Raw genomic sequence first — 15,267 nt, forward strand, 5'->3', positions numbered from 1 at the left:
GCTCAGCAAGACTAAACTCAAAACTTCAATGTTACACCATGTAAGTACAATGAAACTTCCTAAACATTTAAAAATGGTTTTTATATTAACATGACAGGTTGTACAGGGGATGCATCCTCGAGTCATTCAAAGCCACCAGATTGCTTCAGCGCCTTTTTAAGTGGTAGAGCCAGAAGGTTTTTAGTAGCCTTTTTGCTCCCAATGCCAAAATTTCCACAAGGCTTTTGACCTCAGAAACAGAGTCGCTAGTGACCCCTAGTGTTAACAAGTTCAGTCTCAATTTGACTGATACATGGCAAAAAGCATCATGAGCATCATCTTCCAGCACTTTGTTGTTCTTCTGATGTATCAAGTGGTCACCACCTTGTGTTGAGGTTCTTCCCACTCCAGTTTACAAACAAAACCACTAGTATTCATTTTTAACAAAGAAGTGGAAAGGAAACAAAATTCTAAGCATCCCAATAAATTGCAGATCGACATTCCTCCTGCTTTCAAAAGTTTAATACGTTTTTCCTCATTTGGAAGATTAACAGTAGGATACCCAGAGTCATGGCTTCAGGTGGACATTTACAGCCTCTTGGTCAGTCATTAAGGAATTTATGACAGTGAATCACAATCCAAGCCAGCCAGCAAGCCTAGACTAAGAAGCTGCAATTGCCAGGTTGCTGCAGGACTTGGCTGTCCCAGGTGGAAGTGTGTAAGCCCGGTCAGTCACCTCCCCAGGTGACACAAATTTGCTTACAACAGAAATCTGTAACTACAGAAACAAAGAAGAGTCCTACTGTTCTACTTACAATTTTGAGTCCAGGTTCAGGAGAAAGCCCAGTTTGTCATATTCTGGAAAACAAAAGCAAGGGACACAATATCATAAAAACTGCAAGTGTCTCCTCTGCAAAAGGCACCAAAATGCAACAGGTCCTTATGGAAGGGCAATAATTATTTCTAACTGAAAACAGCTGTATCATATTTTCCAGTTGCAAGAACCTGTTATCACAGACTACTGTTACTTCAAGGTATTTCCGAATTAACATTTCTGAATCTCCAGGAAATACTAAAGCAAGAGCATGTGTTGGTACTCATTAATTTAGAAATCACTAGAATTAAGCAAGATATCTGAAGTCATAAAAACAAAGCACTACTGAAACCAGGCATGCAGTGATACATAAAGTTTCCTGCTTGCAGTAGAAATCATTTTGACAGTAAATTGTATGACAAACACTCCTCCCAGGTCCTGATGGGGTAGAGTTTTGAATTTTTTCTTGATTTCTTATGTATTCCAACCCAAAATTTCGTCATCAGGCAGCCCTTTGTCAAGAGAAAGTCACTCAGGGTGGCAAAAATACTTCAAATTCTGGTGATGATGTTCAATAGGAACCCCAAACTCACAGCTTATGCCACAAACAGGGAACAGCTACAGAAACAAAGCTATCACTTAGAGCGTCTGTAACTCCTGTATAAAGCTCTGCACTCAGCACCCTTGAATACTTATGATCTTGTAACTCAAAACTTGATAACAAAATAAAACTATTAGAATTCATGAGATACACAAGAGAAACTAAAAGGTGTAGTGTCCTCCTTGTGTTGGGTGAAGCTCAGGGCCCTCCTCACACCACGAACCACTGGGTTTCACAACCATACAATTAAAAAAATACAAACAGAGAAGTAAAAGATAATCCTTCCAGAGCCTAATGATGAGGATGTATTAAGAGAAACAAGAAGAAAAAGTCTCATAGCCTTTTAGGAAGAGCTCAGTGGAAACAGAGAACTTTGCTTTCCTTACGAAACACCATCAGAATCCCTGCTGCAGTTGTGTACCTAACAAAAGCACAAGCTTTTCATGCTACCGCTTACCGGCAGGACAGGAAAGTCTGAAGATGTACCTAAGGCAAAGCAGTTGCACCAGAGAGGCCAGTGAAAACCGTGCCATTGACTTCAATCCCACTAAGATTTCATTCCTGAGCCAAGGGAAGAATTATGTTTGATGTAACTTAGGTAACAGAAGTTGCAGAACATGAGTGTGCTTGATATTGGCACATCCTATCTGTTCTCTGCCAGCACCCACGTGCCACCCACCATCCCTGTTGTACTTAATGTCAGAAACACACCTGTGCGTCTCTCCTCCACCTTCCACATACTGATGGTTGTGTTTACCCCATGTGCTGCTCTCCTCATAACTTCCTCCTGGTTTATTCCTCCTACAAGAAATTATTTCCTGTCCAACCCCACCTCCTCCCCATGTAGGATCATGCACAGGAAGGTACCCATTCTGGGAAATAAAATTAAAATATGCCTTCGATTTTTATTAACCCTTCCCAAAACCAACATCCACACTGAGCAAACAGCAACCGAGTATGGGTGGGTTTTTTTAAAGAATCTATACCCACTGACCAACCTGTCATCAACTGTATCCTATTTGAGCTAACATTCCCTTCTTCCCAACAGGAAATACAAGAGGAGGAAATGCAATCGGAGATACATCACCTCACAACTACAACAACATCCTGGGATTTCTACTAACTCAGTACTTTATGAGCTTTGCAACCAAAGCACCAGAAAACACACCCATACTAAACTTCTTCCTTCACGAAACATTCTGGCCATTATCTCCAACCAAAGGAATGCATTTGGACAATATCAATTTGTATGTTAATAATATTGCTTTCAATTGCACCTATGCTAACACACGAGACCAGGTTATAGCCAATTCCGATTTCTCCTCTTTTAAGGCACTTGAAGGGCGACAGTCCTAAAGATTACAGAATCCCTTCTCATTTTCTCAGCATTGCCAAAGTCTTTATTACCTCACTGTAATAATTATTTCTAACTAATAATTATAATAATTATTACTCACATGTGTCATACCTCCATTGCAACATTTCATAAGATTTACCGTCTCTTTGTCACATGCATTTAACCTTTCCTAGGTTTAAGTGGTTGCTTTTGATGTTCACTGATGATTACTAACAGAGCTATAAAGTAATCCTGTAAAATTATTTATACCAACTATGTTGCAACAGGCATTTTCCAAAAAACTTAAGTAGTATAACGAAACAAAATAACATTTCTGCTTTCAAACTAGAAGCACAGGTGTGTTCTTGATTTTCAGAAGGATGTAAATGATCCTTTCAGGCTGTAACATCAAACCAGAAGCATCTACGCTCCTTCCACTCACTGACTGGTGAAATGTGCAAACTACGACCAACGGTAGGACAAGGGGTAATGGGTTCAAACAAGAACACAAAAGGTTCCACTTAAATTTGAGAAGAAATTTCTTCCCAGTGAGGGTGGCAGAGCCTGGCCCAGGCTGCCCAGGGGGTTGTGGAGTCTCCTTCTCTGCAGACATTCCAACCCGCCTGGACACCTTCCTGTGTAACCTCATCTGGGTGTTCCTGCTCCATGGGGGGATTGCACTGGAGGAGCTTTCCAGGGCCCTTCCAACCCCTGACATTCTGTGACACTGCAGGCAGGGAAATGCTGCCCTTGCCATGGGCCATCTCACACTCACTGGGACTCCTGGAAGACACAGCATTACTACTGGCTTGGAAATTAAGACAAGCAAAACTGGATCTAGAATACAGCATAGTCAGGGTGTGATGATTAGAGGAGATGGACTGAGCTGATCGCACAGCTCACTGTGGGAGAAAGGGGCGATCCCACTCCTACCCTTCCCTCCCTCGACAACACTGGCTGCAAGAGCCTGCCTTGGCACACGTGTGAGCTCTCTGAGCCCTGACCTACACGTTGCTTCACCTCCCATCACCTTAGTTTAAAGCCTCACTCACCAAATTAACCAGCTAATACACCTTCTCCTCTTTGTCATGCAGCGTGATAAAGAAGTGCTGGAATATTAGAGAAAATGGAACAAAACAGATAGAGAATAAGGTAGAAATACTCCAGCATTTCCACCAAGAACCAGCCTGGACCTGCTGGCCGTGTGAAGTGCGGTTTGGTGCTGGTACCTGCCAGCATCATCATGATGACCCCCCATAAGGGGGTCACAGTATCACAGTATGTTTGGGATTGGAAGGGACCTCAAAAGATCATCTAGTCCAATCCCCCTGCTGGAGCAGGAACACCCAGGTGAGGTCGCACAGGAACATGTCCAGGCGGGTTTTGAATGTCTGCAGAGAAGGAGACTCCACAACCCCCCTGGGCAGCCTGGGCCAGGCTCTGCCACCCTCACTGAGAAGAAGTTTCTTCTCAAATTTAAGCGGAACCTCTTGTGTTCCAGCTTGATCCCATTACCCCTTGTCCTATCATTGTTTGCCACCGAGAAGAGCCTGGCTCCATCCTCATGGCACTCACCCTTTATATATTTATAAACATTGATAAGGTCCCCCCTTAGTCTCCTCTTCTCCAAACTAAAGAGAACCAGCTCTCTCAGCCTTTCTTCATAAGGGAGATGCTCCACTCCCTTAATCATCTTGGTTGCCCTACGCTGGACCCTCTCCAGCAGTTCCCTGTCCTTCTGGAACTGAGGGGCCCAGAACTGGACACAATATTCCAGGTGTGGTCTCACCAGGGCGGAGTAGAGGGGAAGGAGGACCTCTCTCGATCTACTAACCACTCCCCTTCTAATACACCCCAGGATGCCATTGGCCTTCCTGGCCACAAGGGCACAGTGCTGGCTCATGGTCATCCTGTTGTCCACCAGGACCCCCGGGTCCCTGCACAGAAGCACAATGCAGAGCTACCTACAGGTGTGGTTCTGGAGAAAACGTGTCAGATCTAACCAGATTGCCAGGTGTGACCCAGCTCAGGCCATGACTGACCCATCGATCTCCAGACAAGGTATTTATATGGCTATGTGGGACAGGTTATTTCTCAGTAAGCTGAACGTGAGTAAAGGTGATAAAGAGCTTACTTTGCATCCACTAGAAGAACATAATGGAAGAATCTGAACAAGGCTTTATGTCCTCAGTCCATAAGAGACTGAAAAGCTCATGAGGCATAAAAGCAACAGTATTAAAAGAGAGCAAGACAATCTAAGGACCACACACTCACTTGTGCTAGGAAGCTACAGATCCCAGCTGACAGTGTGGTACAGCAGTGTACAGAAGCACAGAAATGAATGAACATGGGAAAAAAGGTTTCATCATGCCCCATAAGAGCAAGAGGCCTTCTTAGGTCAGACATAAAATGCATTTCTACATTTCCAGGAAGACTGGAATTGAATAAGAATCTAATAACTGACAACGATTTCATAATAAAGCACGTAATTAGGATTATATGAACACAAGTACAGCCAAGCATAGCAATTTCTATAAACGATGCAAATCCTGTGCCAAATTCAATGCTGGCATTAGCACGGAAATTTCTCCCAAGTATCCAACAGAAATTCAGCGTCCAGGCAGCAAGCAAGAAATGCATTGTCTAATGTCTTTAAACTCCATACAGACCACCCAAAAAGCCATAAAGCACACTGTACAAAACCTATCACGTTTTCAAACTGTATTTTGCATCTGTAGCCAATATAGCTATATACAAGCGAATGTGTAAAATTTTCCCCTTATGCTACTAATCAGAAATAACAATCCAGGAATTAACTTGGCTCACTGGTTTTATCCTTCCAAACTACTCGTAAACTATTTAATTGATGAGATGAGTAATATTCCTTTAGCGTTCAGCTACTTAGAAGCACAGTACAAATAACTTTGCCCACAGAAACAGAAAATTAATTTAAATTTTTAAAAAAGGCTACATGCAGCTCTGCTTTGGTGTTTAACTGGTAACTGCAAGTACAGGAGGAAAAGCAGAGCAATCAATTTCAGCTATTTTATTCAAAATGTTTGTGTTTGTCAAATAAATGGGTAGACACATAAGTCCTGATACATTTCACCTTGGCCAGTGCAGCTTGGTCTCTATGGAACTGAGTCTGCAACTGAGCTAAGCGTTGGTCACTGTCCACATGCAGGTTCCACATCTCTGGCAAAGGCCAGGTAAAATGACTTATCCTGCAATGGAAAAGGTCAAACACCTCCCATTCTCCATAGGCTAAGAAAACACATATGGACAGTTGCAAAAGTTCAGCTGATGTAAAGCGATTCTGCTAGAGCTCAAGAGACAAGAAAGAGCTAATGAGAAAAAGTCATATGTAATGGATCAACTGAAAAGGACAAAAGAAAGGTTTTCTTCCAGGGTTACAAAAATACCGCTCAGGATTATTGAGCAACAATGAAAGTACTGGACAAACCAGGGCTTCATGTTGCATCCTTTCATTAGGATTTTCAACTTTAACCTCTCCAGTGATGAAACTCACTGATGAAAGCATTCTTTTCTGAGGCTATTTAAATAACTGCAAAAAAATAGTAAGACTGTAAAGCCAAGTTCAGAAGGGGTAGAGCTGAGACCACCTAAGCTCCATAGTCCTGTCCCCACACAGACCATCTCCTAAACTATATGTTCCAGTTTCTTGCTCATCCCCATTTACAAGTTTAACGGCCTTTTTCACCAGGTTATCCAGGTAACACCAGGCAGAACACCGAGTGTACAGGCAAGATAAAGCCCAGCCCTTAGTGCCTTTTCTTGCTCTGTAAAAATACACAGAAGGAGTAGAACTGACATTTGCAGAGATAACTGCTTAACCCTTGTAGCCCAGTGCTAGAAGCACCACCAGCCTATGTTGGCATAGAACCATCTGCCCATTTGACACTTCAACAATGTGTAAAACAAATGATTCTTCAATAACTTATAATGTAGCCTCATTTAGGTTTACTACTTTTTTTTTCTGAGGAGCAAACCTCCTTGACAATACTACTCCTTCTACCTGGGGTGCCTGGTCTAGAGAATGAGGGCCAAAGGAAGAAGTACAGAGAACACTTTGGTAACTGCAGGTACAATGTTTACGAGGTAGGTTTTTTTCAGATAGGACTGAATAACTTAAATTTTTAGGAAAACATCATAAACTTGAAATATGGTCCTCCTTCCTTTCCCTTCCCCCTAGAATATTTCAGCCCAAATGGTTAAAATTGGGCAGTATTTGAAGCAGAAAAACAAACAAAAAGGTGAACCACAGAGCAATTCTCAACACCGGCAGCAAAACTTGCAGTTTCATTTCTATCAAAAATGTTCCTAGATTGCGCAAACTGATGTAAAGGCATCAATCTTGTTGCACCAAGCTCAATGCTCCTTTTCCAGACACCGCACCTGATGAAAACAGTTGTATTTGGTGGAAAAAGATACACCAAGCACTGTCAGCACAACTTGCAAGTTCAAAGCGGGGAAGGGGGAAATTTGCCTCCAGCCACAAACCCCTGCATGCCCTGGTGACACCTACAATCATGAGGATCCTACTTATTGTTTCAGATTTAGCAGCAAAAGGAAGTAATTTCCAGCTCTGTACCTTCAAGGGGTTTTTTTTCCTCCCTGCAATTCCTGGTTGGGGCCTCCCAAGACATCTGGCCCAGCTTTACAGCCTGAGGAAAGCAATGCACCAGAGGGGTCTCCTCCTTAGACCTGCAGCTACATTACTCATCCCCCAGGCACAGAAAGAACAAATAAGCAATCACTTGCTGATAGTGCTGGGTGGGTCATCCATCAGGAAGCTCTTTTGCCTGCTTGTCATACCTCCAAAATAGGTATAGTAAAACAAAAAAGAGGTCATACCAGCATATTACATTTTGAAAGGCTCTGATTACCTTAACATAGACCATAGAACTCTACACATTTTTTATTCCTAATAAAACTATAGCAACCTATAAGGGTAGAAAAGCAACAAACTGCTTTAAACCGTGTTTATGAAATACTCCAATGGGAAGATTAAAAATGTCCTATGAACTGCACATGCCCTTTTTCTTTTCCCAGGGAGTCATCTGTTTAAAGCCAGACTGCAACCTTTGCTAAATAAACAGTTGTTTCATTTACTACTACTTGGCTAATGGAGTTAATGTTGCCCTACTGAATCTTCCGACATATTCTTTATTTTAAAAATTGTATCGTATTTCCTAATAAAAGTCAAGAACAATATTAACAAGCCAGTAATCTATACTGGCTTTTAGTGACTTACATGCAGAGAGATGCCACATGATAGACAAAAATCCCATTATTTTATTTTGAGGTATTCTTTAAGCCACTACTTGGCATTTGCACCTCAACCCATTCACAGCTGTATTTAAATTGAAGGAATAGAGCGTTAATAAGAAGATAGATGATGATACTGAACTTGCTGGCAAAGTCACATAAAGACTATGCAACCGATACATGACAGTCGTTGGCAAAGATTCAAGCAGCTCCCACAGTCTACAGCTCAAAGAAATAAAGAATGAAGTAGAACTTCATTAATCATAAATGAAAAGGGAAAAGCATTTTTGCAGAATGAAACCACTAAAACCAGCAGAAAAAAACCACGTCTTTCACATTTATTTTCTACTTTACAGGAAAGCAGAAAAATGCAGCACAATAAGTCCACATCTCCTTTCCCATCACTACCATGGAGCGTTACAACAGACAGGCAGAAATGCAATTTGGGGGAAACAAAATCCAACACAAAAATCCAACACATTAGAACCACATCAGCTCCACACGTAAATTAAAATTGTTTCCCTCAAACCAAGAACACCTACCAGAGCCTCACAAATCCTATTCATTAATCTGATATCCGAATTAATTACCACTAACCTATGAATCTGGAAAAGACCAGAGTTTGTGATTGTAGCCACCTATACTACCAGATTCTCATCAAGAATGCCAAAGAACAGCCAAAGATCTTCTGCAAGTCATAATGTTTTTCTCTCACTCTAGGAATCTGTCACTTTTCTTCTACCAGTTTGATACCTGATAATTTCAGTTGCATTCCTATACATGACCTCTATCCATACTGCTCTCCATCCAAAACATAGGAGAGTAGTCAACAAATTCACTCTGGAGTTGTATTTAGGAGGAGAGACACAGGGTCCTCCTCCTTTACAAATGGTCATCTGAGCATCTTCAGCAGCTGAAGGAAACACACAGTTCTCAACAGCTTCTCACAAGATGGTTAAGGACTTCAGCATAAGGAATTACAGTAAACTCCTAAATAAGCATGGATATAAACTCTCAGATGACTACCCCACTATCGTAATGAACTCAGCATCTGGAAGCATGGTCTTGCACATGGGCTTTCACCAGCACATGAGCTGCAGCAGATATGCTACTCTAAACCAAATTTTAAAAGCTTCCTTTTCTTTGCATAAGTCAAGCCAAACTTTTGATAAAGATTAAGAGTTAAATTGAAAAGAAGAAAGCAACAACAAATTTAAAATATCCAAACAATTTGAGCAAGACCTAGATAATACTTGGTTGTTTGAGAAGAGATGTTAGAACTCTCGCATTTTAAGCCTGCAATGAGAACAACTGCTATAAAACCAGTGGCCAGCACTGCAATCAAACATGTCTAACAACAGTGCAAGCCTACAGCCATAAGGTATTTAGAACCTCAATATTTCTAGCAAATACATTAGCAGATGGGAAAGTTGCACATTCAATGCACTCCTATCTTAACGAGGCTTAGAGAAGGAAAATTTAACTTGCTTGCTCTCAGACACAGGAGGCAGGAAAAGTCTTGAACAAAAATAGCAGGGGTATAAATCAGACTTTGAAGGTCCAATGTTTGATTTGCTAGCAACAAAGTCAAACAAAACAAATAGGAAAAAAAAATAAGAGTACTACTAGCTGTGTACGGCAAACAAGTTAAATCCAGTTCTCTTCAAACACCCTGTGTCCTGCTCAATGTTTCCCAAGCTCAGAGCTTGACACCCTCCTCTCTGAAAAGTTTTCAGCTGAAACACTGGCCTAGACATCAAACATTTATCTTTGCTGCATAAACCCTGTTTTTCAAGGGAAGGGGCAGCTGTGACGAGAATCACAAAAACATGTGGACTTGTGATGGCCAGACCACAGCGTGAACCTCACACAGTTCAGTTTCACTCCAAGCACGTTTGATTCTCAAGTCGTCTACTCTGCTCTGGTGAGACCACACCTGGAATATTGTGTCCAGTTGTGGCCCCTCAGTTCCAGCAGGACAGGGAACTGCTGGAGAGAGTCCAGCGCAGCCACCAAGATGCTGAAGGGAGTGGAGCATCTCCCGTGTGAGGAAAGGCTGAGGGAGCTGGGGCTCTGGAGCTGGACAAGAGGAGACTGAGCGGTGACCTCATCCATGTTTACAGGTATATAAAGGGTGAGTGTCAGGAGGATGGAGCCAGGCTCTTCTCGGTGACAACCAATGGTAGGACAAGGGGTAATGGGTTCAAACTGGAACACAAGAGGTTCCACTTAAATTTGAGAAGAAACTTGTTCCCAGTGAGGGTGGCAGAGCCTGGCCCAGGCTGCCCAGGGGGGTTGTGGAGTCTCCTTCTGTGCAGACATTCCAACCCGCCCGGACACCTTCCTGTGTAACCTCATCTGGGTGTTCCTGCTCCATGGGGGGATTGCACTGGATGAGCTTTCCAGGTCCCTTCCAATCCCTGACATTCTGGGATTCCTCTAGGCTAATAATCTCCCATGAAGCAGTACTCGAAGGCTCCATAGCCAGATGACCTTCTGAACACACAGTTCAGAAAGTTTATCCAGAATAATCTGTAGAATGTCATTAATCTGAGATACAGAAGGACAGATTTCCAGCCTCCCTTTAAGCCTGAGATTTGCATGTGGGACCAAGAATTAAGGGGAAAACTAAGATAAGGACAGTCAATTCAAATAAAATACAAAAGCTGCAACAAGACATTGCCCTTCACATGGCACGATTAACAATTTCAAAAGAGCACTTAGAAGAAGCTGTTTAATATTCAAATATAAGTCAACGAGTACTAGTTTTAAGCAGCATGAAACCTTAGCAGGGAGACTATTATTCACAGTTGTTTAATTGTGACTAATAAAAAAAAGAAGGTATACATATTTTTATGTTTCAAAGTATGTACCTTTAGTCCCTTCTTACCCCAACCTGAAAGATCACCTACTAGGAATGGCTGGGCCTGGAGCTGCCATTGTTTCTGTGGGTTCTTTCTGGGCTCTGTCTTTTCCTGGGTCTGCAGCAAGGTGAGATGGGATGGACAGCGGAAGCACAATAGCCACAGTTTTTCTCTCTCTCCTCCCTGTTCAACAAGGAAAGCTATCCCTCAGTTGGACAGATACCACACATCTTGACATCTTATTACACACAGCAGTTCAGAGCAAGTTAACATTTGCAGCACAGTGAAGGCAAAGTGCTAAATATGAAAGCAATAAACATACAGGTCTCTTGGACACTCTTGAGCCTCCCTTCTCAATTATATGAGTTTTCTTCATATTTCTTCAATGAAGAAATTTAATCCTGTTGCCACGGAAGGGTTTACCCAAGATCAAATTTTACTGCCTTACTCCTACCCAATCCAAGCTTGAGTGCCAATACAAAAGCAGAAGCAAGACTAGTGCTTTTAAAACAGACCCAGACAATCTGTTGGATGACATTAGCTCATCTCCCACCCCTCCGAACTCCAAAACACATAGAGCAGCTGAATCAGTTTTCATAACTAAGTTTACCACCCTATTGGTAGTATCATAACACAATGTTTAAGATTAACTCCATAGATACCCTGACTGGAAGCTATCCACAGGGTTCGCTGTTGTCACAACAGTGAGAAGCCAAAATAGTTTCAGGAAAAGAAAATCAGTAGTAGGTAATAAGTAAAAACTTCACTCCAGGGCAAATTCTGGTATCAGCTGTACCAACATCAATCCAGCATAACTCCAGAGTAGGTATGCTGATTCAGACATACTTGGCTGTACCTATATTTCCCTGAATTTTACTCACTGATTTCATACCTCAAACCTATGTAACTTCCCCTCTACTTTTGCAGATTAAGGAAACCATCATCCAATGCATAAGGAAGCAGGCAACAATGCACTTCAGTTATGAGTGGTATTAATTAGTAGAAAGGAGTTAGAGGGTCTCTTCCCCCCATAAACACAACAACATCTCCACTCTGCACCCTAGAGATACTCCCACATCCAACCACACACCCACAAGAGATCCATTTCCAGATAGAAGTTTTAGAGAAGATGCAGGGAGAGCAGAAAGCGTTTGAGGTGCTGTTAACAAAGCAAGTTACTACCACTAGCTCAGGGGTTAGTACATCAGAAATCTGTGTCCAAGCTTTGCCGTTAGTGTCAGGTAGCAGGTTCTCTATCAAACTGTGCAGGTCAAGACAGGTGCTATGTTGGAAGGCAGCACATCCCCCCATCAACCTAAGAGGAAAGGCCACTAAGCAAGATAAAATATAAAACCTTCACTGGGATTATTTTTTCTTTTCTCCAAGACATTAAATACCCCCATCTTTTAAGTGTTACGGGGTTTTAAGAGTAACTCTTAGCCTTTCCCTTGCACTTCATATATCATTATACATACACTGTACACTGAATTTCATCAAGTATTGTGCTCACTATGTGTGCCTTGGCTGCAACTTGTGTATTACACACAGCCAAATGGATAGTTACTGGTTTCATGAAGTGCCCCCAACACAAAAGAATTTCTGGTTCAGTTTAATTGAAAGTCATGCTCAGGTTGCGAAGGAAATTAGACTGGGCAGGATTTGCCCTGGAGTTCAATAATACTGGTCAATCTCCGCCCAAAGAAAAAGAAGTTTCCAGCCCTATTTGTTTAGCTACAACTCTTTTGCTTTCTCCTTCCTGGAAGCATTCCTGATGCCTTTCCCCAAATAACTCAACTGTTTGTTTAGCTGAGAAACTCTCCTAGTAGCATGGAACAGTTTTTCTTCAGCTGGTGGGTGACATCATCTTAATGCCTTTCACACGAGAAAAGAAGCACAAACTGCGTATCACTAATGCACATAACATACCCAGGACATCTGCCTTGGGGGGTAATGGAAGGAGTCCCATGTGTTAATCCTCGTGTCGCACTAAGACCCTTAATAATTCCACTACACTTAGGAAAGGACCTATTTACCCACTTCGGATAGATGGTTGATTCCCAAAAAAGTCTGACTCAGTGACCTGCCTCCCAACATGGCCACCATGCCCAGTTCAGTAGAAGCCTTGTCATGAGGTGGGAGATAGAGAAGAAGGCAATGTTGTACCTGAGCCTACTGTATGTCCAACGGAGTCAAAGGAAAGAACCACTGAATCTGTAACACAAGAGTACAAGTTCATTTTCCCCTTTTTCTTAGCACCATTTCTTGCTGTAACATTTTCTCGTTATTTTGCTTAAATAACTCCTTATACACCCTTTTGCCAGGAAGCAGAGCAACTTCTTCACCAGGCGGACAAAACAACAGGCATCTAGCAGAGGCAGAATGCTGGAGTATGCAACAAATCACAGTGTCATTACCCAAAAATGTAGCCACAATTTATTGAAAATAATACCATTTTATGCCTTATAAGCTTGGGCAACATTACCAAAACTGAATCATAATATGCTTTTGACTGCTAGACTGGAGAGCTTTTTCTTATTAAATGTATGATCAATATTTTGTCCCCACTTAGGAGACTCAACTGTTCTGATCAGCTCTTCCCTGACACTGTTTACTAAGCCACGATCACAATGACAACTCTTGCTTACTAGTTAATGCCCAACACTTTCAGTCATTGTTTCATATGATGGGGTACACTTTGCTTCAATTGTGGTTTACAGTTCCTAATTTTTATACATGCAACTTGACATTTGGCCACATCGAAACCCTTATTGCCTGCATGCACTTAGTTCACCCCATGGATCAGGATCACTTTATTAGTCATTCATATTTCTCATATACCACTATCCCAGCCAAGAACCTGTCCACAACATTTATCAGTAATAATTTGATATTCTATTCCAAGTGGAAATGCAATATGGTGGGGTTTTTTTCCCAGCTTTATTCTTACTTGAAACAAACCAAAACCTATTTTGGTCATAAGCCTCCTCCTTTTGATTCCAATCCCAACTGAAGGAGAAAGTCTACCAAATCCTAGTCCAGCACCAGTGGAAAAGGATTGAGTCCAAAAATTAAAGACAACTTGTCAATGGGTAAAACACAGCAAAGAACAAACCACCATGATAGAATAAATAATTTTATGGAATGAGAAGCTTTAAACTGATATAGCAATAGCTGAACTGCCTTTCATCTTCAGCTAAATGAATAGATTGAATCGCTTGAAGTTTGTCTTTGGAACTACTGTGGTTTAACATCAGCTGGCAACTGAAGCCCCACACAGCCACTCGCTTGCTCGCCCCAGTGGGATGGGAGAGAGAATCGGAAGGGTAGAAGTAAGAAAACTTGTGTGTTGAGATAAACACAGTTTAATAGGTAAAGCAAATGCAACACACGCAAGCAAAGCAAAACAAGGGATTCATTCACTGCTTCCCACGGGCAAGCAGGTGTTCAGCCATCTCCAGGAACGCCGGGCTCTGTCATGCGGAATGGTTATTTGGGAAGACAAACTCCATCACTCTGAACATCCCCCTTCCTTCTTCATCTCACAGCTTTATATACTGAGCATGATGTCGTATGGTATGACCTCATCACTCTCTATAACTACCTGAGGGGAAGTTATAGCCAGGTGGGGATTGGTCTCTTCTCCCAGGCAGTTAGCAATAGGACAAGGGGGCATGGGCTTAAACTCTACCAGGGGAAATTTAGACTGGATATTAAAAAGAAATTCTTTGCAGAGAGAGTGGTCAGGCATTGGAATGGCTGCCCAGGGAGGTAGTGGACTCGCCGTCCCTAGAGGTTTTTAAACTGAGATTGGACATGGCACTTAGTGCCATGATCTAGTAAACGGACTAGAGTTGGACCAAGGGTTGGACTCAATGATCTCTGAGGTCTTTTCCAACCCAGTCGATTCTGTGATCCCTTTGGTCGAGGTCAGCTGTCCCAGCTGTGTCCCCTCCCAAACGTTTGTGTGCTCCCCATCGTTTCCTTGACAGGGTGGTATGAGAAGCTGAAAAGTCCTTGGCTGCTTAGCAACAACTAAAACATCAGTGTGTTATCAACATTATTCTCATACTAAATCCACAACACAGCATTACACCAGCTACTAGGAAGAAAATTAAGTCTATCCCAACTGAAACGAGGATAGTAACTTGGGCTCAGATGTGATCAGCCGCCTTGGTGCAAACCCTTAGCGCAAGGCACAAAGCCCAAGCACCATTGGATTGAGTGTGCGGAGAAGAGGTGAAGGTCCCACCGCACCCCCTTACATTTGGGCAGGATGCAGTCACACACACTGACAATAACTTCACACAGGACCGTGCCCTTGGCTCTTCTATACTGTACATCATCCTTGTGCTTATTTTCCAGTTTTTACAAATTCAATAAGAAA

General features: G+C 42.2%; 1 protein-coding gene across 17 annotated transcripts in view; it reads right to left on the minus strand.

Moving 5' to 3' along the window:
- The window catches only part of ST3GAL3 (ST3 beta-galactoside alpha-2,3-sialyltransferase 3), a 194,705-nt gene that overhangs the window by 134,035 nt on the left and 45,403 nt on the right, over window positions 1-15,267 (minus strand). For 6 of the 17 annotated variants that reach the window (XM_065071597.1, XM_065071607.1, XM_065071602.1 and 3 more), the window contains exons 3-5: window positions 13,047-13,094; window positions 10,910-11,083; window positions 795-837 (exon numbers count right to left, since the gene is read on the minus strand). The exons of 3 other annotated variants lie outside the window; for them this stretch is intronic. In XM_065071597.1, the coding sequence (XP_064927669.1) occupies window positions 795-837; window positions 10,910-11,083; window positions 13,047-13,094 (265 nt within the window). The remainder of the gene's footprint in view (window positions 1-794; window positions 838-10,909; window positions 11,084-13,046; window positions 13,095-15,267) is intronic. 8 more of the 17 variants (XM_065071609.1, XM_065071601.1, XM_065071599.1 and 5 more) reach the window with 4 other exon arrangements.

Source organism: Columba livia, chromosome 8 (assembly GCF_036013475.1).
Source record: "Columba livia isolate bColLiv1 breed racing homer chromosome 8, bColLiv1.pat.W.v2, whole genome shotgun sequence".
In the NCBI taxonomy this organism is placed as follows: domain Eukaryota; kingdom Metazoa; phylum Chordata; class Aves; order Columbiformes; family Columbidae; genus Columba; species Columba livia.